At 37.7% G+C, this 23275-nt stretch overlaps 3 protein-coding genes across 6 annotated transcripts in view; 2 read left to right on the top strand and 1 right to left on the bottom strand.

The window, feature by feature from the left end:
* The window catches only part of LOC143344814 (prolyl endopeptidase), a 64984-nt gene that overhangs the window by 38875 nt on the left and 2834 nt on the right, over positions 1 to 23275 (bottom strand). Inside the window, exons 11-13 of one of the 2 annotated variants that reach the window (XM_076771261.1) lie at positions 22139 to 22351; positions 21743 to 22067; positions 21399 to 21639 (exon numbers count right to left, since the gene is read on the bottom strand). In XM_076771261.1, the coding sequence (XP_076627376.1) occupies positions 21574 to 21639; positions 21743 to 22067; positions 22139 to 22351 (604 nt within the window). In that variant the 3' untranslated portion in view covers positions 21399 to 21573. Of the gene's footprint in view, positions 1 to 21398; positions 21640 to 21742; positions 22068 to 22138; positions 22352 to 23275 lie in introns of those variants that run through there. The other variant, XM_076771262.1, reaches the window with a different exon arrangement.
* LOC143344816 (uncharacterized) lies at positions 1969 to 11367 on the top strand. Of its 3 annotated transcripts, none has more exons than XM_076771268.1 (3): positions 1969 to 2327; positions 6098 to 6493; positions 6736 to 11367. In XM_076771268.1, exons 2-3 carry the CDS (start codon positions 6117 to 6119, stop codon positions 8378 to 8380), a joined length of 2022 nt encoding a protein of 673 aa, XP_076627383.1. In that variant the 5' UTR covers positions 1969 to 2327; positions 6098 to 6116; the 3' UTR covers positions 8381 to 11367. The 3 variants fall into 3 exon arrangements, with proteins under 3 accessions (XP_076627383.1, XP_076627382.1, XP_076627384.1); XM_076771267.1 differs by lacking the exon at positions 1969 to 2327 and adding an exon at positions 2745 to 2925; XM_076771269.1 differs by lacking the exon at positions 1969 to 2327 and adding an exon at positions 3093 to 3322.
* Positions 13810 to 21287, top strand: Hydr1 (abhydrolase domain containing Hydr1). Its single transcript, XM_076771311.1, has 7 exons — positions 13810 to 14692; positions 17517 to 17686; positions 18677 to 18887; positions 19082 to 19194; positions 19541 to 19778; positions 19870 to 20035; positions 20121 to 21287. Exons 1-7 carry the CDS (start codon positions 14588 to 14590, stop codon positions 20291 to 20293), a joined length of 1176 nt encoding a protein of 391 aa, XP_076627426.1. The 5' UTR covers positions 13810 to 14587; the 3' UTR covers positions 20294 to 21287.

Below are 23275 nucleotides of genomic sequence, written 5' to 3'. Positions count from 1 at the left end.
GGGTATACATATTCATACACATACCTCTGTTTCATCGTAGATGATAGGATAATGTGAATTCATACGTTTTACTAATTAGCCAAAAGGCATCAGATACACATGTCATGAAATAAAACGGTGATTTATTCGCACAATGTAATACGCGTATCTAATGTTCGTAAGTATATTCTTCGCATTGTGTATAATGGTATTAATTGAAAATATAGTTTGTTTTATCGTCAACCAAAGAAATAACGTGTGCAATCTGATTTAACCGATATTCCACCGCCATCTACTGTCGTATATATCAAACGTATGATTTGATCATACGTCGATAAAGTAATCATTTATCTTCTTTCAACGATTAATAAATGTTTATGTTATATTGATTGCATTTAAATAAATTTTTAAATAAACTTATATGAAACTATATATTTAGAATTTACGTCAACGAATACTGTCGAAAATTAATTAATTATCCAATTACACAAATAATAGAAATAAAGAAACGTAGGATTTTTAAATTATTTATCTCAATAAAATATTTAAAAAACAGTGAGTTTGAAAATAGAGTACCTGAAAGTTGAATACTCGTAAACCTAATCCAAATATCAATCACCGATAGCGTTAAAATACTCTAATTTTTTTATGGTTGGATGCATATAAATGAATACGAAGATAAATCAACTGACCTTAAACTATGATAACTACGTTAGTACATCATGAATAAACAACATGACGGAGCTGGAAAATACGAAATATACACGTGTATAAGTACAAATATAAAATAAATGCGCATGCTTTACAGATGAATATAAAAAAGTATGTAACAAACACGATGTACATACAAGATGTGCTCAGATAAATCCCGATGTTATATCACTGGTTAAACATTTTTAATTCGTTAGCATGCGCGTGATACACGTCAGACGATTTAGTTCGATGTTATATTTAAATCTGTTTTAAACGACGCATCCTCTTTCACGTGTATATGTTCAGCGAAATAAATTAAATTTATTCAGCCATATGCGTTTTATTAGATGTCGCAATAAAAAAACATTCAAAACGAAATATAAAAATAAAAATGTGCGTCTTGTAAGTTCAATCTGTCGCAATTCCTTACATTTACATTTCATTGCTCGCGTTTCGCATTGTTCGTGAAACTTGTTATATTTAATCCCACGAAAAGCTCTACACGCCCGATTTATAAATGTGTTCCTGTGATTCTTTCGTTAAACGATGCTCGAGGAAAGGTTAAACCACAGTGCATTTGTTCTAAGAGGGAAATTAATCTCGGACGATAATTCAAAGCCACGTTATCGGGAAACCTAATGTCAATTGCAAAGTTAATCGATACCCTCTCTCTCGTACGCCGTAGAGATACGAGTGGGATTGGCAGGTCGTTGTTCCTAGTCAAGATCATGAGATCCCTATTCCGGACATTTCGCAATGCTGGCGTAATGCCTGACCTCCACTTCCAATTCTGCCGAATGCAATTCTTCAGAATTCGACGTGCCGCACTCATCACTCAATCACGCATTGACTACGTGAACAAACGCTATCAGACGTACGAGTGACACGTACCATATCCAAGCCATATCGATTTCCCATTGTCCTCTATAGGCATCTAATATGCATACACATTTGCCGTATTGTGACTAAAGCAAAAATATCATATAGCTGTAATAATGATTTTACATACATTGGCTCTCGAGCAGAACGATTGTAACCGTAGAATTTTAACGACGGAATAAACTGTTCGTCGATATCTTTCGTCTATTTGTTGCTAAAGAAAAACGTATGCATATGTTACGAGTTACGACGCTTCGAACAATGCAAATATCAGAAGAGATCAACTTTTTTAGTTACACTGTTTTGCCGGTATTCGAGCCACCCAATTGGTCGCCCCATCTCTCGGTTAGTCCTAACCTAAGTTGCGTACCTTGATCATACACATATGTACTTACGTATGTGTCTACAATTTGTATAACCGTGCGGAAGAGATGCGATGCTCATTGTCGGTTCAGAATCGCTTAAGTGTCTTATCTCTCGACTGATAATATTCACAGCGACCATTCATACGTGGGCATAAAGAGGTCGTCGAATAAAAATATTATCACGGTTATTTAATTAACACATTAAACGTCCAACGTCAATCTTCGACGTTATTATCGAAGCAACTCTTCGACGAAATTAGATAGAACGCAGGCGCATGTTGTGTCACCGGTGTCCAGTCCAGTGTTAATCGTTATTCTTGGGTTATTCGGTGTCAAAAGTGTTATTTGTGAAAGTAACCATCATAGGATAACGATACGTAACGAAAACGGAAGTGGAGCGTATAAAGAAAGGTATATATTTCATTTATCACGTAACAAGGATTATAAAATACGAAATAAATCGATTCATTGATTTTTTTAACGTTCTTATCATGTTTGCGATACGTTTACCCATCGTATACGATATATTTTGTATCGTATGCAACAGCGTCGTTAGACATTGATAATAATATCATAATATCGTCTCGTATTTAAAAACGACAATTGCACTCGGATTTATTCAAATAATGGATAATTAATAAGCACGTGTCGAACGTAATCCGTTGAACACGATCGTGATATTGCTCGACTCCACGTATTACAAGTATTACGTGGATAAAGAAAACTGAAATAATTTGAATACTCGCGTTTTGTGGACGTGACACTATATGTGCGTGCATTAATGAATTAATGTCAAGTAGTTATAACCTGTTTTTGAAAAGGGTTAGTTTAAGAGCGCATGCGTTCGATGTGTGTACATTTCTGAGATTCATCGTGCTCTGTGTCCTTTTCGTACAAGGGATATCAATTATCGAACGACATAATTACGACGAAGTGTGAACGTACGTAGAATCAGTCGCGAGATCGAATATTCGTCAACGCGTAGAAGAACGGATTTTATGTCCAATAGGTAAGCTACGCTTTCGAAACTTTTGAGAGGTTAGGATATTCAAATCGAATTCAACTTCCATTCACTGGATTTTTTTTGCCGATGATAAGACTCGTATGAACGATAAGGGGTACGAAACATGGTACGTACGTGTTTAAACGTTTATGGAATACAAATGGAGGGAGGGAAACATAACACCCTGAGAAGACGCGCGTCGCGAAACTAATGCGACGTAGAAAGAACGAGAGTGCGCATCGGTAGATTTTACCCTGACCTCGGTCAGAGAGAGACGGTTTAATTTAACCGGGTCTCGACAAACTCACACTTCAATCTATCTTTGTCCAGTGCCACGTTCAAATCCACGGAACGCTCTTGATTTAACCTCACTCTTCCGTGAAAAGAAGGATACACCTTTCCGGTACGTAACGTGCATTTTCGGTTTCTGGGATGAATTCTAAACGTAGCGGTATTTTCGATTGAAAACGAAACGCTGTCCGGTGAATCATAAAAATTCACGACGTCACCGGAATCGTAAGTTCCTTACGAATATTCATACGACAAAATTCATTGGAAAGCGATGTAAATGTCTCTCGTGCGTTGCAGTTATAAGAAACGATAAAAAATCGCGAATCAAAAATGTGAATATTTAATCGCACATCGTGGTTCTCTTCGAATGATTTTTCAAGAATAAATTACAAATTTTTGTTTATTGCACCGGTTATAAGAAATTTTTTTTTTTCTAAATACAGTTTTATAATTGAAAGTTTACTTCTTCTCGTAAACTAGAATCCGTATTAATAACGTGTAATGAAAATACAGATGACAGTTTGCATTTGATAAATGGATAGTTCAGGAACCATGAGCAATCGATATTCTCGATTGTGTTAATGAATCTAACATCGTTTTTTAGATTCTTCTTTTACGAATATTCGTTATTTTTAACCTTCAAATAAATTAATACAATTATACATCTGAATGTATTTCGTTTAAAACACGTAATGTTTTCCTGAGCATAAAGTAACAAGGACTTTGTACCATACCAGTTGATTCACGGAAAGACAATAAAAATTTCAAATTACCGTACGAACGTGTGTTGTCGTTTACATAATCGCATCTCACGCGAGGGTTAGAGTGTAACTATAAGCGGAGAATTGTTTACGAATTTCAGTTTCATTTCTAATATCGTACCGTCAGGAACATTTGACGCATTCGCCGACCCAGACGGATAAAGAACTCGATAAAAAACAGATCTTGAAACGCAGCCATAGATAAACTGTAGAGAGGGGGGGGGGGGGGGCAGTATGAGAAAAGAACCGAATCGCTTCATCTAACGAGAGCAGTCGGATTTCGCGTAAATTCCACTTCAAAGCGTCCTCACACCGATGTTTGATACTCCGAGCGTGAAAGGTGGGCGTATATAAAGACGATATTTGCAAAAAGTATGAATGTCTCGCCGGGAGTCTGAATGCAAATGACTCGATCCCCAACACGCGCCGTTGCCATCGTGTTTGGAAGGGGGAGGAGGGGGGCGTGTTGGTCCGGTGTGTTCCTGGCTAGGTTGGAATTCAAAATCGGAAAGATTTGTGGCGCCAAAGGCGAGGCGATGGCGAGAAATACAAGGACGGATCGAAAGGGGAAAATACGGTTTCTCACACCACGGCGTTTGGGGAGGGATAGTAATGGTCCGGGCCGAAGGCGAACTATACGTAGAAAGCTGATGGGGCAACGGAGCGTGCAACGCGTAGCATTCTGGCGGAAAGCCTTCCGTTGGGCTACGTCTGTGAAGTTGACTACTGGCCAGGGGCGTCGCCACACGTTTCTTTGTGCGCAGCCCGCGATGGTCAGCATGAAAACTTCTCGAATGTTATTCATCGCCTTAATGAACATGATTGTACTCGGAATTTAATAGGTACAAATTACTACTATTAGGCGTGCGTGTATTATCAGCGGATCGGTGGTAACAGATGGAAGCACGCGTTCGTTCTATAGCGATCAGACGCAAACACGAACACGTACGAATGACGTTGCAATGGAAATGCATCTAAAATACTCGATATATGCATTCGATTCTTAGAACAGCCTGACGTATTATATTCCGTGTAGCGATCGGACGTTGTCATTTACTTTAAGATTTCTGTTGTTGTTATTGAAAACTTTTTTGGGGATTTTATTTGTTACCGATTAATCACTTATCGATAGAACAATGACGCGATAATTAAATTTGCATCCCAAGCATTGGGGGCTTGGATTCCTAACAAAGTTAACGATAATAATAATTCAGCGAATTCTTTCTGAATAGTACCTGAAACATCAACAAATAGCCCTGAACAGTGCTTTACAGAAACGATTAACGTTTCTGGCTCAACAGTCTGTGGCGCCGCGCATTGTTGCTTGGAATTACCGACCGCCAATTGCAAAGTCCGCTTCTAACTGACAATTGCTCCACTTGCTTTAAACCATTAGTACTCGCCGGTTATCTTGCTGGCAATACACCGCAATGTGCACCGTCGTCGTAACGGGCCAAAGTAAATCTCTACGGCGGCATTTTTCTTTCCTTTTCCTCTGTGGCGTTCACCCGCAATTTGTATACTGGAAGTTGCGAGACAAGGAAAGAAATTGTTCCACGACTCGTTTATATTTCCGAGGTCACACTGATGGCGTCGCTAATGTATTTATTTGAACGTTTAACGAAATGAGAAAAATAACGGTCAAGCTAAAAGTATTCCTGCATTGTCCTTTCCCTCGTTCATTTTGTGCTAGGGTTTATAGTCGGAGTTCTTAATGATTATTGAATTGAGAATCGGAACAGTAGACCGATCCAAAAGCTTAACCCGAAGTTCGTGTCTCGAAATTATGTCTTAGACTAAAATAAAATTATAAATCCAAATATAACAGTATTTTATTTTAATCTTTATAGATCAAACTAAAACACAAAACTACCTATTTGCTATGTACAATATAGAAAATAAACAGGGTGTTCGGCCACCCTTGGGAAAAATTTTAGTGGAAGATTCAATACGGGCGGGATTTTAAACATTAATAACTTTTTAACGAAGCCTCCGTCAACAAATTGATATTCTTGATTTTCGTCTTATTTTGGCCCCTAGAATCTCCCATTAAAAAAGAACACCCTTAAAAAGACTTAATAATTTTCTGAGTTGTACGAAATTCTTACGATTCATTCTTATTCCAGATATTTCACGCTCCCCAAAATGGTGGGGCCATTTCTGCTGATAGTCATACTCGCTACATCAACGTTCGCTTATAACGGCGAATTAGTGGAACAAGAATGTCCCGTGGACTGTCACTGTCATTATTTCCGCATCAATTGGGTGACCGACTGCTCCGAGAGCAATTTGACGAGCATCCCTTACGAGGATCTTAGCTCTAATGTCTACATCCTAGATATGAATGGTAACAACATCGCACGGATCGATCCGTTTCCACACGCGATCAAGATAAGGCGTCTCCAGATGGCGCATAATCAATTGATCGAACTCAAATATGAATCGTTCGCTGGATTAACTTACCTACTGGAAGCGGATTTCTCGTCAAACGCGATCACTCACGTCGATCCCGAAGCGTTCAGGTAAAGGACATTCGATTTGTATTCCACGAAAAAAGTGAAAATAATTTTATCTAACAATATAAAAAAATTCAAACGGTCCCCGAGTCTTACTATTTTTGTTCGTTACGTATATTATAAAGCTATTATATAACACACCTCTTTGCATCAGCTCCAACAAAAACTAGCGAACTTGATAAATTTTTTACCTATAGAATACTGCGCATGAAATGCAATACTACATGACGGATTTAATTCTTCAACAGGGACAATCCCGGTTTGATTACGTTGGAACTTCAAAACAACCCCTTGGAAGAGGTCCATGGTCCCTTCCTAAAATGTCGCACGCTGCTCTACCTCGACCTAAACACATGTGGCATCAAACGTCTCAACACACAGTTTTTCCACAATACGACAAACCTGAACAAACTCGACTTGTCTCACAATCCGCTTGGAACCATAGAACCAGGCCCGTTCGACCATCTGACCAATTTGGAGTATCTGAAATTAAACGATTGCAACCTGACCTACGTTTCGCCAGACGCGTTCAATCAACTGGAGAATCTTCGCGAGCTCGAGATGGCGGAGAACGATTTGCGTATGTTGTCCTGGACAAGCGTGCTGGCTCCGTTGGTCCGACTGGAGCACCTGGACATCAGGAAGACTGGCATCACGAACCTGCCGGGCGACGCTTTCGCGAAAAATTTGTATCTACGGCAACTGGTGCTGGCAGACAACGAATTGTGGCATTTGGACGTTGGCAACACCCTCGGTCACAATTTGCATAATCTCCAATCTCTGGACTTGTCGAATTGTAACTTGCAAGATCGTTTGTCGGAGGAGGCTTTCAGAAACGCCAGCAAATTGCGCGTGTTAAACCTGAACGGCAATCCGATGTTCGCTGCTGACCTTACCGCGGTGCTGCGCCATCTACCAAAGCTCCATAAGCTTTCCTTGAACAACTGCAGCTTGCGACGATTGCCGGACGCGTTCCACGTTTTCGAGCATTTGGAGGAACTCGACATCTCGCACAACCCACTGTCGAACGCGTTCGTCAGCCTTCTGAACCCCTTAGAATCCTTGGAGTACCTCGACATGTCCTATTGCAATCTCAGCCACGTCAGGAACAACACGTTCGCTCACATGACCTCCTTGAAAAGATTAATATTGTCTGGAAACGCGTTGCATACCCTGGAGGAAGGCTTGTTCGCTAATCTGACACGCTTGGAAAGTCTGGAGCTGAACAATTGCGACCTCAAGACTCCCATCGACCCGAAGGTGTTCGGCGATCGTGCAAGCACCGACATAGTCGAGCTGAAACTGAGCGGCAACCCGCTGGAAGTCCCCGAGGACGGGTCTCTTCTTCCAGAGCAATTGTCCAACCTCGAGATGCTCGATCTCAGCAACTGCAACTTGTTGCATCTCAATGAGAATCTGTTCGCGAAAACGAGGAACCTTACACAGTTGAATCTGTCGCGTAATAACATCTCTGGCACGGAGAATCTGGTCTGTTTGAAGATGCTGCGCGGCTTGGAGCATGTAGATCTCAGCAACAACAACCTGAGCACGATCAACCCGAAGGTGTTCAGTAAGAACACGCGTCTGTTGTCGGTGAATCTGCTAGGCAATCCTTTCGTCTGCAACTGCTCGATCGCAGACATGTGGGACTGGGCGGTGCACTTCAAGAACGATCTCCACGTGTTGGTCGGCAGCCAGCCGGCCAACTTCGAGACCGGGGCTGCGAAACTGAGAAGGGCGCTGAGCTGCACCTACGACGAGGAGACCTATCGCAAGTTCCTGGAACAGATTCAAGCTAGCAGCGACCAGCGCAGACTTAGAAAAGGAGACCTGGCTCCGACCCGTACCTGGGCGAAATACGTACGCGAGTCGCATTGCGGTCATAGTTCATGATATTTGATGTACAATTCTCAACATCCCTTGATGTCCGTCTACCGCCACGGGATACGCAAACACCGGACCGAGCTCTAATCGTGTCTTGTCAATAGTGCGCAGGGACGACGTGCTCGCTGCATTATTCGTAATTTATTAACCCTCTACTGGCATACCCCGATCGGAAACACAAGCGATCCAATCCCAATAAAATTTGCCGCAGCAATTTTATGGGATTGATGATGTTTTTGTTGCAGAGGCATTTAATAACTCCTGTAGGTTCAGTCGTTCGTTGTTCAGCTTGAGTATTAATTAATTTACGAGCGTGTAAATAAATAAGAAATAGTTTCGTTTTGGAAATATGAAGTACAGTTCGTGCAATAGAGGGTTAAGATCGCCGGGAATCCAAGATAGTCCTTTACTTCCATCGCATACGACTTTATTTTTGTAGGCGTAGGATTAAGGTGTATTAGTAACACTTGCGCGCGTGACGTCAGGATGTTGAAATATTTTGTACAATGGTGGAACAAACATGGAAATTTGGTAAATATTGCAAAGGTGCCAACAATTCTGGTGCTAGAATTTTAACACATTTTAAGGCCAACAGATTTATGCTTCTTTGTTTTAACCAACATTCAAACCTAAGAGCCACTTTCTTAACGTTTTTTACGTGAGAAGACGCGGTACTACGACAACGGCTTCTAGCTGTGATATCGAAATGAAGTAGTAGAACGTCGTATGACTTTAAGATTTTAATAGACCATTCAAAATTGACTGAAGTAAGTCGTTATATTTGTTCCTCCAACTATAAGCTATACGAGCATATTGTATGTAATTTAAGATGTAATATCTGCGGTGTATGTTGCTATGAAATCTGTTTTAATCACGAGATCGTCATTGTGAAATCAGGTCGTCCAGCAAAGACAGTTTTGAGCGATCATTTTTATTTGGGAACGTTGACTCCCTTTCTCTGGCACGAAAGGAATACCTTCCAAGTATCGTTACATGAAACTCGAGCGTTCGAATTTCAAACAAGGACACGATCTGCCTATCGCTTGATAAATTGAACATTATAAACGATGCGAAATTTTTATTCATTACTGAGGCGAATAGATCATAAATATAAACTATCAACTACTATCGTTTTTGTCACATCAGCATGAAAATTAATAATTCGAAGTAGGATTAAGATTCTTTGTTCCAATGCGACACTTTAAGTCATATTTCGAATTAGCATTGTTGAGTAAAAAAAATTACCACTCTCACGTGTTTCGAAATGTGCTCGTTAGAACTTGTTGGACGCTGAAACGTAACCGAATTTGCAAACGGAGAAATTCGCGATCGTAATTATTGAAAGGTAGAACAAGGCTGCACCGTAGATAGAGTTTGGGTGACGGTATCTCGAAATATCGGAGTGTTGAGAAACTCTGAAATCCATGACGAAGTTATGAAGTTCTCGAAAGTTAAAACTTACATCGTACTGAATACAGATTCCGTGCTAAATAACATGGAGTTTCTAGCTCATGTAAGCATGTCGTGATTAACAATTACAAGACCCTTGCATGCTCGTGTATGACTGTATCTCTTATTGTCGTGTTATTATATGCGAGCGTGTGTTACGTAAAATTATGGACGTCGCCAGGGATATCCTTCACTATGGAAACACGATTGTTCAAATTATTAACCCTCGTCTGGTAGACTAAAGCCAAAATGATTGCATCATTTTTTTTTTTTTTTTTTTAATATTGTATTTAAGTTATTGTAGAAATCTAATTTATCGTTTATTGGAAGGGTTTTGCATTAATTGTTAAAGTAACAAGGTTCATGAACCTTAGCTAGATATAGAAAAATATTACTAATTACACAGGGTATACGTGTCTTTTGCAAATCGTTGTTTCATGAAAAATAGAATGTTCTGTATTAATCAAGATTATACAGTTCATGCATTCTGATATGCAGACTCTGATTATACTGGAAGCATAGGTGTAACACGTGATGTACTTGCTATCACCGTTCCGGGTCTAGATATCCCTGATGTACGTCACACTGCCGTTCTACAGTTCAGTTCAGAACGTTTCTCTTCTTTTTTTATACTTGTGCAAGTCGATTAAAATAAGATACCCTGTGTAACAAGTACTCCACCCTACCAGGTGAAGACTTAACCCTATATATTACAGATTCGTTGTTTACTCGTTCTTTATTGTATATTTATTAAGTCCTATCGTTTAAAATATTTTTCTTAAACTACGTTTTCTATCGGTAAAGTTATGTCACGCACTAATTGTTAATTGCTAATTAACGATACGCGCCAAGAAATGCTTGTTTCTCCTAAAGCTTGTTTTCTCTGTGCGGATATATACTTATGGTTTGTTCTTTTTTTATACGAAATGCTGTCTTCTTTTAACCAGAACGTGTTCTCTAGCTGTGTCCATGTATAAATAGAATACCTACATGATACTTGGGTTCCCATTCGAGCCATCACTCGAACAATGCAGCGAATATTTGATTCTAATTTACATACCAAAACTTCCACCAAAGGGAACACGTACCTTTGATCTAGCCTAAGGATTTTAGTTACTCGAGGTCACTTATGTAGCCTCTCTTGAAGACTCGTTATGTTTTGCAATACGTTGGTTATTAGGTACACGTTTAACGTGAATATAGATCATAATTTTTTTGTAAACGAATAACGGAAAAAAGTTATTTATATATTAATTTTAATCTGGATAAGAAATTTGCCCATCTTTGGCAAAAAGATGTAATAATGTGTTCGGCGAAGATAACTCGGTGACCTTGAGTAACTAAAAACTTGGACACCGTCTGCAGTACGGAAACGATGATTCAAATACACGTCTGTTATGCTGATCCCGGTGAAACAGATACGGGAATCAGATTTTCAGTCGCTGTCGCTTGAAACAACGCGAATAAAATCAAGGTGCCGGTACGGTTTCACTATATTCATGAAATGTATAAGACTGTATTTAATAAAGGAGTCATTTTTCTTGGTATGTTGTTGGTTCTTTATCTACAATTCGATTTCATTTTAATTGTATTAAGTGTACGGCATTTGTTAAATGTTCCCTTGTATTTTTTAAATATCAATTCACGCAAACAGAACGGAATTAACATTTAAAACAATAGGGTATAACTAATGTATTGATAGAGCATTCTATTGTTTCCAGCCATATCTATAGCATAATACAATTAATCAAATCACGATAACAATAGTTATGTCACTCACTATATAGATGAATGTCTCTAAATTGAATTATATGAAATTAGTACGATGTCCTAACCAATTACACTTAATGTGTAATAATAATTTTCTGGAATATACTTCGCACTATTTGCTCGTGAAAGAATTGATATCTCAACAATAACGTGCATGTAGCTAGAGAACTAAATTAACGGAACATTATCAAGTTCCGCCAATTGTACAATAGCGATGCACGCATTGTAGAATTATACTGGATATAGACGATAATTATATAGACGTATCAATGATGGTAACACGCAGTTGGAAAACAAAATTTTTTTGTAAACACGTCCAATGTCCCACGAGAATATGGTTTTTCATATAACGATAGAAACAGGTAATTATATTTTAATTTCGAATTATTAATGTTTAGCATATTGCAATCTTGTTTCCTTGGGCAGACGGTGATCTTTGCCACAGTTCTAACCGCAAACGTATCTGCGTGTTTACATGGCTGGAGCGAAGAAATACGAGACATACAGGATTATAGTATTTTGTGATTTACGAAACTATGGCGTGTCACGTTTAAAAAGACGTCTGTGGTGAGAAAACGGCAGACCACTTTTCCCAGCACGCTATTATTATGTTGTTACCGTATTAAATAGTTACTTTATTAATTTATAATATATTTACTATCAAATATCAAAATCATTTTATCCAGTTATTCGAAACACTACCATTGCTTCGTTTATTCACAAATTTATGACGGAACTGAGATAACATTCATCCAGACGTATTTTTGAAACAATAGTTTACTTAGAAATAGATATCATGTGTCATGTTTCATGAAATGGGCGCGATTTATCAAGGGTAAACGCAACACGCATTAAGTCCAGCGTTTCTCAAACTATAGTCCACGAGTTCTCAGAAGCGAAAAAGTATACGTATATTATATACAATGTCTTACGTATGTAACCATGATCACGATTTTATAGGATCTGCCGATAATCCAGGGAAAGAAATTTCAAACAGAAGAGTTTTTTATCAAACAAACAACAGTTCGTTGTAGAAACATATTAGAATGAATTTAATGAAAGAATATGAAATTAACCAAAAATTCTCTGGTCGAATTTTAATTAAAGCGGTATAAAACTTTGAAAATCGAAGTATTACCTTTGTCGCCAATTTTTTCAATAATTTTTTATCACGAGTTTGAAGTTTTACGAATAATGTTAAAGTGATCGCGTAACAAAGTAAGCATTATTAAGCAAATTATAGTGATTAGCAAGTACGATGTGCAAGGCTAAATATTACATTGTGAAACGATATACAGGGTGTTCGGCCACTCCTGGGAAGGCTTCGTTAAAAAGTTATTAACAATTAAATTCAAAAATTTCAAATCGTTCTGGAAAAATTATTTTCGGTTGCGGGGGTCAATCACAATAATTTTTGGTCATTAGACATACCCCCGAAATCCTATCCACTTTCGAGAAAAAAATTCAGTACGTGCGGAACTTTAAACGTTAATAACTTTTTAACGGAGCCTCCATTAACAAATTGGTATTCTTGATTTTCGTCTTATTTTGGCCAGGGCTGGCTGAACACCCTATATACGTTTCCCTCCATTTTTGTTAAAACGCAATAATTGTAAAATGGCTTAACCGACTATCTCTAAAGATACAAAAATATCGAATTTTGAACTAATAACCTTGTGCAACAAGTTAAATGTAAAATCTAACAAATAAATACAACAGTGGATTGAACGTGGAATTGTACCTGAGTTTACCAACTTCCAAAATTGAATCTAACATCTGCCACTTAATTTCTAAGAAGCAGTATCGTCCATCTCATGAAATTTAAGTTAGCTCAATTTTTTGTACAGTTTTATCAATATTGTTTTTCTACTGATAATATATTTATCATTTTCCATCCTATTTCTGTGCAAAGTAATAAAAGATAGCAAATTTTATTGGTCATTTTCGTTTGTCACGATATGCCTTTATCTAACAGATTAGGATATTAAAGAAGATTTAGGGACGTCCGCTAATTTTGTCACATTTACTTCTGTGCAGTGTTCTACTAAAGCAACGTATACGAAATTTTAATGAAAAAATATAAAGCCATTCGAAGCTATTCATCGAGAATATCTGAATGAAGTTGAAGTTTGAGAAACACTGCATTAAGCGACATATACACTGCACGAACGATCGCGATTAAACGCGAGCAGTCGTCGGCTCTCCGTCGCGTTCGTTACGTGTAGACGCAGCTTTATTGGTCAGACTAAAACTGCATCGTCTTAAAGCAAGACATTATTTCGGTTATTAAACTCGGTAGGGCGTTAACGGTCCTCTCGCAGAGAAAGATTACCGTGTATTTACGGAACACGCCGATATCGGAAAGTTGAAAGTCACGCTAATATCATTACGAGGAATAAAATGGCGCGCAAACGTCTTAACCAAACAATTCCGAACGCCTTTGCGCGTTGACGTTGTCCGGAAACGCGAATATAATTAGTTTCCACTTTCGATTACGTATATGTAACGATTGTCACCCCACGATGACCGCGTTTATACTCTTCGACGCTAGTGGATTGGTCGAAACAAGTGCAGCTGCATTACGAGTGCCGATACAAAAGTTCACGTTGTCGTTACGTAACTCGTTACACACCGTGGACACGACTCATGTATTCGCAGACACCGTGGCGTGCATGTGGGTTGGCATCGATGGTGTACGTTTATAAGTGTGGGAGCGGATCTACTAGTGCGCGCGTGAATGAACCTCGGCTGTATCTATAGTCTATACATCTGTACAACATCGCGGCTATCGGTACCGGTCGGTCGGCTAGTAAGCTAGTTGGCCATCCAATTATTTGAACGTCATACGCGCGGACGCGCGAGTCTGTATGAAAGCTTCGCGATCGGTTGTTGGCTACCGGCATTCGACGGGCAAGGATTGTTAACGGTCCTGATGATCAACTGCGTTTACGTCGTAACAGTGTCGGGACAGTCTGTTGAACGTATCGATTGAGTATAATGATGCTGAACGTGCTCGAGCCACTCCTCGACATCCCAACGGCCTACTACGGGGCGCTGCTGGGCGTCGGATTCTGCGTCTATTATCTTTTCGAAGTCGTCAAAGTGAGTAAGCCACGGCACATCTCTCTTTCCCTCCTATCTGTCTCGTCAATTTATCTTAACCGAAAAATTTGTCGTCGGGCGTGAATTTGCACACGAACGAACGAATAAGTTAACGACAGTCCATGGACCATCTACGAATTGGTTACCGAACGTATCGACCGTGAAAACTGTTCCATTATTTATAAGGTCGTGGAAAAACGAGCGAACTGTCATTCGTAACGTTTTTGTTAACATTATAATGCTTCTGTGTCAAGAATGAATTAATTTCCTTTACTGATTGTAATTTTTTGACAAAACAGGATTATAGATTGTAGATCGACCGTGGTTCTAGAACTTAGTCTTACTCTGCCTAGAACTAGGGCGTATATAAATAATGCGAAATTGACAATCGGTACCTTAATAAGTACCAGCGAATAAATTTCCACGGTGATAGTTGCACGCGGTGATTTTTTCTGTTAAGCTTCGTACAAATTTCAAATTAAACCGTAGTACAGCCGTTATCGTTTATCCGCAGACTTTTAACCTTCATTAAGCTCAATCAACGCCGCGTTTGGTTCGAAGTCACGCGTATATCGTGTCTGCCTTGATTCTATTGAAGATATCGTTTTAACAGTTAAGATATTTCGCTCGCAGAATTCGAAACCTTCAATTTATTTTTGGACCAGTGAAATTGTAGGGTTATTGACACCGACACGAGACTGTGCATACAACCGTCCATACGTTCTTTGATATGTAATCGGCGAAAATAAAAAATCTAATTGATGGCACAGAATTGATTCAATAGTCACCGTATTTGATACTTGTTAAACGTATATCAGCATTAATTGTCTCACAATTGTCGTGCTTTCTTTTGCTTGCGATTATCAATCCGTCCTCGATGCACCAAACTCGTAAATGAAAGATGTTTTCTGATAATTTCACCCGTATTCGATAGGAATATGAACAGAATAATAAAAAAAAAATCGTCGTGCGTATAATTCATCGTTAAGTTTATTGACCGATAAACTTTAATTTGAAAATTATTTATTGAGACAAAATCGGGGTTCATCGTCTGTGACTTGTTTGCGTCGGTACTTGGTATATTGTCACGACTGTCTCGAATTATCGAGCGACTCCAAAGTACGAAAAATTTTTCTATCGTCTTATCGTGCACACTTTAAGTGTCTGAAATGCTTAATTCTGATATATTATCAGGATTTCCGCGATACGAATAGTTCGAACTCTCGCACGACCCTTCGTAGTCTGTACGAGCCACGAGGAGATGCATGATTTATTAATTTGACCTTAAAACTCCGAGGCACTCGCCCCGGACAAATTGCGCGCGGGTCAGTGCGTGAACGCGCGCGCGCGTTAGCTGTTCGCGCAAACACACACGCAAACGCCGGAACAGGTAACATCGCACGCACCAAATAGCCAGTCGTCAAGAATAATGCAATGTTTGAATAGGCGGATTTATTGGTACATCTAATTCGTCGTACGAGAGACGAGGGTGGTCGAATCATTTTTGTAATTCAAAAGAAACTTTTATCATTTAAAAACAATCGAGTACGAACGTAGCAAAGATGAAAATCGACTGTAAGTGCGAAATTAACCTCCCACTAACACACTGGGTCTTTTAAGGCAGCGACTCTCAACGCGAACAATTTCTACTATTGTCCTTTGTTCACGAGTGGTTCTATTTTCGAGAAAGTCGGGTTTGAATATTTTTCATTCGATCTGGCTGGTCAACTTTCATTTTTGTTCATAAACAACGTCAAGACAATTAATACCGTCATAGCTTGTCTACTTCTGCTAAGATCGAGATAACTAGCGTTTCTGAAGCTGTTCCGACGATAAGATGCATCAATAGTTGAAGAGGCCCTTCACGAATTACGTCATGTTGCATTTGAATAGCTTATGTAAAATTTCAGTTTCTTTGGTTCGGTAAGAAAAAAAGGTTGAGAACCACTGGCCTGGCCATACTAAATCATCATCCTAGATTTCTGCTTCACCGGTCGTCTCATCAATTTCGTGATATGTTTCCTCCTCGACGACGAATGCTACCGTGTTCTCGGCGCTTCTTGCAATTAGATCGAACAAGATACGTCTTTCAAATTTTCTTCTGAGCCTCTAATAGATGTTAACCACTAATCCTAGGTACTAGAGGCAGTAAAAAGTAAAATTTACGACCTCTGGAGGAAGATTACTGGACGATTTCTTATCACAAAGTGACAGTAATCCAAAGATTAACTCTGTAACTATGCACAAAACAAGAAAATAATATCACTTTCCTTTTTTATAATTTAGGGATCGTCCCTTTTTTTTTTCTAAAAAGAAAACAAAAATAGATGAAGTCTAAGTCATTAGTGTCCGAGAAAACTGCTTGTAACGCTTTATTTTATTTATTAACACGTGTCATTTCTTAACGACAAAAGAGGAAATTATCCATGTTGCGCTCGTTATTCTCCTGATAGGCTATCAACATGATACGTCGCGTCAACAAGTAACGAAGAACTCTGTTTTCTTTATTAAATCGAGCATTGTTTTCGAAAAGAACTTGCAACAATCTTCTTGTTCTTTATTAATGTATTAAAAAATTCAAGTAAATGCATTAATTTGGTCACCCATCTCGCCTGTTTATTGTGCTATCGTCGTATCTGCGAGGTGTCTCGATAACAATATTACACGAACAGTTAAGTATTTACCCCCCCCCCCCCCCCCCTCAAAAACAATTAAATTATGTGGTACACGTACTATAAGTTGAGAGTCACTGATCTAAGCGATAGTTTTGTTCGTTTCTTGTATTGATCGATAGAAATAACGAGCTATTCCGTACTTATTTCAGACGCCGATGCTGGTATGCGCGAATGGACCATTCCGATCGTTCCTAGAAGATCGTGTACCACTTGTAAGGAACAAATTTTGGCCGACTTTATGGTGCTTCGAATCAAGAGCACAAACTATTCTAGCGAGTCTTCTCAGATCGCGAATCATGCCACCAATTCACTATCGCAGGTTGGTAAGTTTATCTTCAACTTCACAGTTACGAAAAAAAAAAGATATAAAGAATGAGAAGTATGAACAAAGTTATTTATGCACAAGGTGTTAACGAAAAGATATCGTGATTTTTTTCAAAGTCAATTCCTCGTGTCATTATAAGTCAAAAGGTTCTCTTCTATTTTGCAATCTGAGGTTTCGTTATCGAGATGTGAGCAATCCAACTATTTCCGTGTGTGAATATCACGTACGTTCATGGCTTTCTCGCGTGTAATCGTGATTGGAATCAGCTGATTGGAATATAAATGGAACATAAAGATTCAAGTCGTATCGGTAAATCTTAATTGCTGATGTTTCGGTAACGAAGCTTCAGATTACAAAATGGTGAACGGCTTTTCGGTTTGTCTTCTAATAGCATTTTCATTAACGCCAAACAAGGGAAAAAGTTCAAGTGCAGATCAAGTCATTACCGATTCAGATGCAAATTATCGAAAATACGTACTAAAAATTTTTCAAACGTACGTTTTCACTAAGAAGATGCATTAGATCGATTCAAGCACATTAGAGAATAGCGTTTACATAACGGATAGCAAGGTCGTACACGAGACAAGAAATATTAATTTCAAACAATTCATGATAGTGTTCAGTTTATCATAAAAGTCACTAGGATACAAAAGCGAATGTAACTAGGAAAAAAAGTTACATCTTATATATGTTTATGTTAACCTTTTATCCTATTTTCATATGTTAAATTCGTTTCTGAAGCCCACAAGCCATGTAATCCAAGTCATTTGGAATTTCCGAAAAAGTTTATGACTCACTACCTGGACCGACAAATTACTTATGATTCAACCCAATACGATATTATTGCCTCTTACGTTGCACAATTTTCGTCGGTATCCATCGTACGAACTAAAATTAATGACCACTTGCGTCAAAGTAAATGATTGCAAGCTATTTATCGCGACCCCGTGAGCTTCTCGTTCTAATTAATTAATTGTTGCACAGAGAAATCCTAACCTTGTCGGACGGAGGTGAAGTAGCTCTGGATTGGGCAGAAGAGGGTAGCTCCGCAACTTCGCCCATCGTGATTATTTTGCCAGGACTTACCGGTGCAAGCCAGGCCGAATATATCAAGTGTCTTGTCTCGGCTGCAAAAAAAGTCGGCATACGATGCGTAATCTTCAACAACAGGGGATTAGGAGGCGTAGAACTGAAGGTACGGCGAAACCTTTTTCTTTTACCTTGCGCAGTTTGCGAACTGTAACAATAAAATAAGAAATCCTATGATATCCTGTAATCAAGTATCCTATCCATAAAAAACCTATTTGCATACGTGATCCCCGATTTATTTTGAGCAGTGTATCACTGAAATAGAGAAAGAAACCGTAACTAGTGATCACGTGATTGCAGACTCCACGAACGTATTGCGCGGCAAACAGCGACGATTTGTCCGAGGTTATCGAACACGTAAAAAAACTTAATCCTCAAGTGCCGCTTGGGGCGACGGGAATCTCGATGGGAGGGTACGAATGTCATCTTACACGTATAAATTATTTATTATGCCGAATCAAAATCAATTGACCGCCCAAGGACTTCGTGGAATTTTCCCACCTTAACGTTTGGCCGCATCCCCACTACTTCGCGTTTCGTGTCGACGCAAACATAACCTGTAGCTTCTTGGCGCGCATTCTTTATCTCGCGAACAAAGAGGCAATCTGAGAAATCGTAAAAATAGAAATCACCATGCCTGAGGTGATTCGTCACCAGAAAAGTGGTGTCCTGAGTGTTCAATTAATTTCGATCTGGTCAGAGCCAATCACGGAGCAGGATACAACGTAACAATGTTTCTTATCGGGCATCTATTTACAGATTAATTCTCGGTAATTATTTAGCTCAACAAGGAGTAATGGCTAGCGGTAAATTGAGGGGATGCTTTCTAATCTCTGTACCGTGGAATGTTTTCGCCGCGACGAAAAATACGGAAGAGAATTATTTTAATTTAATGATAAATAAATATTTGGCTGGCACGCTTCGTAAGAACATAGAGCGTTTACATTCCGCGACGGATGCAGGCTTCTTTGATGTCGATATCGAGACACTTCTTAAAGTAAGCTTAACAAAGTCAGTAAAATTAGGAAAAGCATATAAAAGAAGGCATTATCCTATTAACTAGAATAACACCTTCCCTTATTTGTTAGAGTCAAACCGTGCGAGAGTTTGATTCGCATTTTACGGTGAAACAGTTTGGCTACAGAGACGTGGAGGAATACTATTCTAATGCCACCATACATGATAAATTACATTTGATTGATGTACCGTTATTATGCCTTAGCGCTGCTGATGACCCATTTCAACCAGTTCAAGGTAATTCACTTTGCCATATTTCAGGATTTCACTGTCCAAGGCAATAGTTCTATGAAATTAATATCCTCTTTTTTTTAATAATCAGCTATTCCTTTGAAAGAAATATCGGAAACCAAAAAGGTAGCTGTCGTAGTAACATCACGCGGCGGCCATATTGGTTTCTTGGAGGGCATGTGGCCAGTCAGAGAGGAACAATATATAGGTAAACTGTTTTCACAATTTTTCAATGCGCTGTTTACTACCGATGTAGATCAGTAAATGTTGTGACGAACTTACAACTTAAATTTCAAGTCCATCTGTTGATATCAATTGTTTTGCCTGCGTTTGACCATTATGCGAGAACGATCACGTGCCATGATTAATCATATTCAGAGTACTGCAAATGTGATGTTAGTAGTGATAAGAATTACAGAACTTTCATCGCTTTTATAAAAAGATTTTTGTCGACAGCTTGTAAAGTATTAGTTAATAATCATATAGGTATAATTTTTTACAAAAGTATAAGCCGTTTAGGAACAAAATATGCGTATTCACTTACGCGTATACGACAGTGATGTTATATTTATTTTTAACACAAAGTGTTTATTACAAAACTTTTATAACTAGTGTTTATTCCAATTGAAATAAACAAAATCGTAGTTTAAAACAATTATGAAAATATATGTTTACGCACTGTGTTTGTGCGAGCTTTGCTTCATTGAGATACTATAGAAATTTATTGAAAGTGTAACATCATGATACGACTAAACGAATGTTTTATATTTATTTATATGTAAAATCACGATAAGCAGGTTTCTTATTTAAAGGAATAATAGAATCACCACAGTACATATGTCTAAATGCAACAAATTTACCAGTTCATTGTGTTTTAACAATTTTAATGTTGAATTATTTTTTTAAACTGTATATTAATAACAAATACCAAATTATTTACACGGCATTATATAATATAAAACAGAAAATAGAAGAAAAAGCCATTTGTAAGATCCAAATGTCATTGAATGTGATAGAGAAAGTAAAAATACAGATTCTACTACATTTTATACATAATTTTTTCTTATAACATTATTAAGAAAAAAAGTTGACAAGGCGAATTTATTGATACCCGCATCGCATTATATCATGTTTTTTATGTCTTTAATATTAGGAATATGTAAGACACCAAATACCAATGTCATACTTTAATAATGAAATGTATATTTAGTATTTAATAAAAATGTTTAGTATTTAATAAAAAAATTCATACATTGATTTTATTTGTTATTGAGTTCAATATTATTATTTATTCTAGCAAAGCTAAAAAACAGTAATATAAATTAGGTAACGTATTTTTTTTCATATCCTAAAAATGTACGAACACTGGTAAATTGCACAATAGTTTTTTATTTGTTGCCATAAAATTTTTGTTTTATAAAATAATTTACAAATAAACATATTTTAGAATATCTCGAAACAGTGTTTTGCAGAATGTTTTTAAATGCATTGAATGTATCGAATTATGTAAAAAATGTAAATAATATTAATATTCTCTGTATGTGTTACCATACGAATTCTAAGTTCAAAGATTTCACGATAAATGCTAAAATGTCAGTACTTTCTGCAATCTGAAATAATAAGAATTTTATTGTAAAAGATATTAATAATAAAAAGAAAGATAACGATTGTATATGTATCATACATTCAACGAATAAATGATTAAAAACTAACCACTTTCATAGTAGGTTTCCCACCTCCGTGCCCAGACTTAGTATCTATTTTGATAAGTAATGGATTTGTTTGTTGTGGTAATTTTCCAAGCGTATGCTGTAGAGTTGCAATAAGTTTAAGACTATGTAATGGAACTACACGATCATCGTGATCTGCAGTCAATAATAACGTCGCTGGGTATTGTCCCTTTTCCGGGACCCGTACATTATGCAATGGGGAATATTTCAAAAGATTTGCAAAATGTTTCGGGTCATCGGAACTACCGTAATCAGACACCCATGCAGCGCCAATCGTGAACTTATGAAAACGCAACATATCCATCACTCTGCACGACATATATAATATATGTAAAATTAAAGTTTTACAAAATATTACGAGTCCGTTGTACTAACTTACCCGACTTGAGCAACTGCAGCACCAAAAAGATCAGGTCTTTGATTTATACATGCAGCGACTAACAGACCACCGTTACTGCCACCTAAGATGCTTAATTTTGAAGATGTAGTATAACGATTATCAATAAGATACTCAGCAGCGCCTTGGAAATCATCAAATACATTCTGTTTGTTAAAAAATCGTCCACCGTTATGCCACTTTTCGCCGTATTCGCTAAAATAAATGATCACATTCTGTGTAGTAAATAGTATTATACAATGAGTTAAAAGAGTCTCCGTTTTGTCGTTGTAGTGACCAACTATTTCTCTTTAAAACGTCTGCCTGTTTCATAGTATGTGGAGTTGTTTGGCCACAAACATTTTACCTTTAACTTTAAGAAAACATATTTTTATATTTACATTATGATCGCTAAATTCCAAATTCCGTACTCCGGTCACATTTATCCAACCCAACACTACTCACGTCAAACAAAGTTTTACATTACACGTCCAATTAAAAAATCTTAAATTTATTTTTCTACGTTAAATAGTACCGTGCCCCCAAAATTTGAACATTTACGCACGTTTTCGTTGTGTCAGTCAATTTCGATGCACTTGTTTTTTATTCATTTTTAATCGTTCTTAAAATAACGCGTTTGCGATACGACTCGAATTTTTATAAACGGTTCGTACGCTTTCAATTTTTAAAAGAAGCGATCTCATTCTATTTATCTACAGTACACAACTTTGCAGAAATGAATTTGTTTACTGACTGTAGAATTTTCCCGAGAAACTGTTCTTTATTTCTTCATTTTGTATTGATTTTAGCTACGTCTAAGGCACGGGTTGAAAAATCAACTTTACTGACGCGTCTATCAGCATCACCTGAACGAAATTTAAAAATTATGTATTTTTCTAACTTCACGAACTAATTGCAAATACATTTCTGATCTTTGTTTATTAACGTCCATCAGTCATAAATTTTTCCCTGACGTGTTATTTAACCTTTGTATGTTTACATTATTCTCAGAAATTATATATCGTATGGAAACTTTCTTTAACCATAGTTCTGCTAACTTTATCTTTAGCTTATACTTAATACCTAACTAATTGAAAAATTGTAACCAATTTTTATTTGAGTTACTGTTACACATAAACA

The sequence above is a fragment of the Colletes latitarsis genome, chromosome 8, assembly GCF_051014445.1.
Source record: "Colletes latitarsis isolate SP2378_abdomen chromosome 8, iyColLati1, whole genome shotgun sequence".
Classification (NCBI taxonomy): domain Eukaryota; kingdom Metazoa; phylum Arthropoda; class Insecta; order Hymenoptera; family Colletidae; genus Colletes; species Colletes latitarsis.
Note: the sequence above shows the minus strand (reverse complement) of the source record. Positions and strands in the feature narration are given on the sequence as shown.